This window comes from Cajanus cajan, chromosome 1, assembly GCF_000230855.2.
Source record: "Cajanus cajan strain Asha chromosome 1, NIPB_CcT2T_4, whole genome shotgun sequence".
Lineage (NCBI taxonomy): Eukaryota > Viridiplantae > Streptophyta > Magnoliopsida > Fabales > Fabaceae > Cajanus > Cajanus cajan.
In genome coordinates this window covers 75556514-75559652 of record NC_138517.1, presented here as the reverse complement: position 1 = coordinate 75559652, position 3139 = coordinate 75556514, and the positions used below count along the sequence as shown (strand labels likewise).

Sequence of the window (3139 nt, the reverse complement as noted above, 5' to 3'; positions counted from 1 at the left end):
CCCAATTGGCAAAGTACCTGGAGAAGGTTAAGCTCTTATCAGAAAACTTCCGAGAGTTTACACTTAACCATGTGTCGCGAGAGCAAAATTTGTGAGCCGATCTTCTCTCTAAGTTAGCAAGCACAAAGAAGCCAGGGGCTACTCGGTCGGTTATCCAAGAAACCTTTGCTCAGCCGAGTATTAGTGAGCCACAGGGGAGTGTTCTTTTCATCCAAGAAGAGCTAGATTCGTGGATGGGACCATATATTGCATACTTGACACGAGGGGAGTTGCCAGAGGATAAAAAGGAGGCGTCATTGATACAGAGGGAGTCACCCAGATTCGTAGTCATCAACGAAAGGTTGTATCGAAGGGGTTTTAGCTCTCCCCTTTTGAGATGTTTGACCACATCGCAAGCGCAAAGAGTGATGGATGAAGTGCATGGCGGCATGTATGGAAGTCATATCGGAGGGCGAGCTCTAGTATATAAAGTCGCGAGGGCGGGGTATTTTTGGCCGACTTTGAGAAACGACTGCGTCAATTGGGTTCGAAAATGTGATGGATGTCAAAGACATGCAACCTTGCACCACTCCCCAGCTAAACGACTCCATTCAATCTTGTCTCCTTGGCCATTTAACAACTGGGGTATTGATATTCTCGGTCCATTTCCGATCGCAGTCAGACAGTTGAAATTCTTGATAGTGGCTGTAGACTACTTCAGCAAATAGATCGAGGCGGAGCCAGTAGCAACAATTTCGGCAGAGAAGGTAAGGACATTTTTTTGGAAGAATGTGATATGCAGATATAGTGTTCCTCAAGTGCTCGTATCAGATAACGAGACACAATTTGCGAGTGGGAGAGTCCGCGATTTCTGTGGGGAGATCGGAATCCAGATGACGTTCACTTCCGTTGAACACCCCCAGTCTAATGGCCAAGCGGAATCGGCCAACAAGGTTATACTCTCGGGATTGAAAAAAAGCGTCTAGGACTCAGGCACTTCATGGGTGGGGGAGCTTCCTCGAGTGTTATGGTCATACCACACGACTGTTCACTCGTCGACCCAGGACACCCCTTTCAATCTAGTGTACGGGATAGATGTGATGATACCGATTGAAATCGTCGAACCCTCGGTACGTACTACAGGCTTCTCTGAGGAGGAATCCAAACAGGTAAGACGAGTTGATTTGGATTTGATCACAGAAACAAGAGAAAGAGCACGGATAAATCAAGTAGCAACGCAGCGAAGGGCTGCTTTCAAATACAATACAAAGGTCGTCCCAAGAGATTTTGTCGTAGGAGACCTTGTTTTGAAGCGCGCTTAGCTAACTCAAATGAGGAACAAACTGTCACCTAAATGGGTCGGCCCCTATAAAATTGACGATGTGGTCGGCAAATAAGCTTACCGATTGAGGACGCTTGATGGAGGGAAGATCCTAAGGACTTGGAACGCTGCAAATTTATGATTTTATTATAGTTAATTTATTCATTTGTATCAGGTCCACTCTTTTCCTAGCTCAGTATTTTTTCCCCATAAAAATAAGAGAGGTTTTTTTGCTGAGAAGGTTTTTAATGAGGCACCACAGACTAATAATTTCTCAACTTTAATAAATATCATCCCACTACTGTTCTTCTATGATTTTTAACATGTGTTATTTCCAAAGGTACCAAAACTCGTGATTGATATGTAAAAATCCGACTGGGCGAGTATAAATAACTCGAAGACCAAACTCGTGATTGATCGGTAAAAATCTGACTGGACGAGTATAAATAACTCGAAGACAAAACTCGTGATTGATCGGTAAAAATTCGACTGGGCGAGTATAAATAACTCGAAGACCAAAACTCATGAATGATCGGTAAAAATCCAACTGGGCGAGTATAAATAACTCGAAGACCAAAACTCAGGAATGATCGGTAAAAATCTGACTGGACGAGTATAAATAACTCGAAGACCAAAACTCGTGATTGATCGGTAAAAATCTGACTGGACGATGTAGACCCCTAAAATTGTCCGGGTCGGAAATAAGACTCGAAGACCCTCGAAGACCAAAGGAAAGTCAGCCGGAAGGACTCCTGGAAGACCCCGAAAGACCCTAGGATGATTATTCGTAGGTTTAGAAGTCTTAGAGTAGCTCAAAATAAGGAAGTGGAGGGAATGAAGCCCAATACGGCCTCCCAAAAGTTCAGTACGGCCGTATTGAACATTTTGAACTACAATACGGCCGCACTGAACTCAATACGGTCGTATTGAAGTTTCTGAACTTCAATACGGCCGCACTGAACTCAATACGGCCGTATTGAGTTTTTTTGAACTTCAATACGGCCGTACTGAATTCAATACGACCGTATTGTAGTTCAAAAACTCAATACGGGCCGTATTGACCCCCAGAGGCCGTACTGCGCCTCATCCCTATAAATATGACGTCAATTGGACGTCATTTGACACTTTTACACTGAGTTTTAACCCTCTTCTTGAGTATTCTGGGTTTTTTTGAGCAGTGCTCTGCCTAGAAATCACTCGGAGAGTTGATCCGACAAAGTTCTTGAGTTTTGAGCTTTTTGCTTGAGTCTCGAACTGAGTCGAAGGGAAATCCTCCGGATTTCCATAGTTAAAATTTTTTAGGAGGGAGCGAGCGGGCTTGTAGAGCGAGGGAACGCCAAAAAGCTTCCCAGTTTTACTTGAATATAAAAGCACGCTTCAAAGGTTTCTTCTTAAGTCCTTCCTTTTACTGCTTTCTGTGTGTATATTTAACTGTCATCATGTAGATAGTTAAGTTATAATTGTTTAGAATAAATAGGGGTAATTTAGTAATTTCGCACTATTATTTTTAGAAATAATCTTTCATAGGGAACCCGAAAGGGGCGTTGTGGGGTGCTAACACCTTCCCCACGCGTAACCGACTCCCTTACCCGACTCTGGTTGTAATGGCCGAAGTCGATTTTTGAATCGATTGCCTTAAACCTTTTTTTCCAATGTTTTGAGTAAAACATTGGTGGCGACTCCATGAACCCTTCCTTTTTATGAAAACCGCTAATCCATGGAGGGTCCCGCTTGGGATTAACATGGATTGGTGAGCCTTTTAATAAAATTGCTCGTTTGACAAGGTCTCAGTTTGAGAATAAGTCATTCTAGCAATCCATATTTTTAAACAAATAAAAG

General features: G+C 43.0%; 1 protein-coding gene across 1 annotated transcript; it reads left to right on the top strand.

Annotated features, from left to right (window-relative positions):
* Positions 1 to 233: 233 nt before the first annotated feature.
* LOC145955668 (uncharacterized) lies at positions 234 to 1301 on the top strand. The gene is made up of 3 exons (XM_083070647.1): positions 234 to 340; positions 782 to 932; positions 1044 to 1301. Exons 1-3 carry the CDS (start codon positions 234 to 236, stop codon positions 1299 to 1301), a joined length of 516 nt encoding a protein of 171 aa, XP_082926773.1.
* The last annotated feature ends 1838 nt before the right edge of the window (positions 1302 to 3139 follow it).

What these genes read in the sequence shown, in the direction of transcription:
- LOC145955668 (XM_083070647.1), top strand. Translation starts at nt 234, where the DNA reads ATGGGACCATATATTGCATACTTGACACGAGGGGAGTTGCCAGAGGAT. An exon ending in TTCGTAGTCATCAACGAAAG is followed by an intron (nt 341 to 781) that starts GTTGTATCGAAG and finishes TGTGATATGCAG; the next exon opens with ATATAGTGTTCCTCAAGTGC. An exon ending in AAGCGGAATCGGCCAACAAG is followed by an intron (nt 933 to 1,043) that starts GTTATACTCTCG and finishes TCGTCGACCCAG; the next exon opens with GACACCCCTTTCAATCTAGT.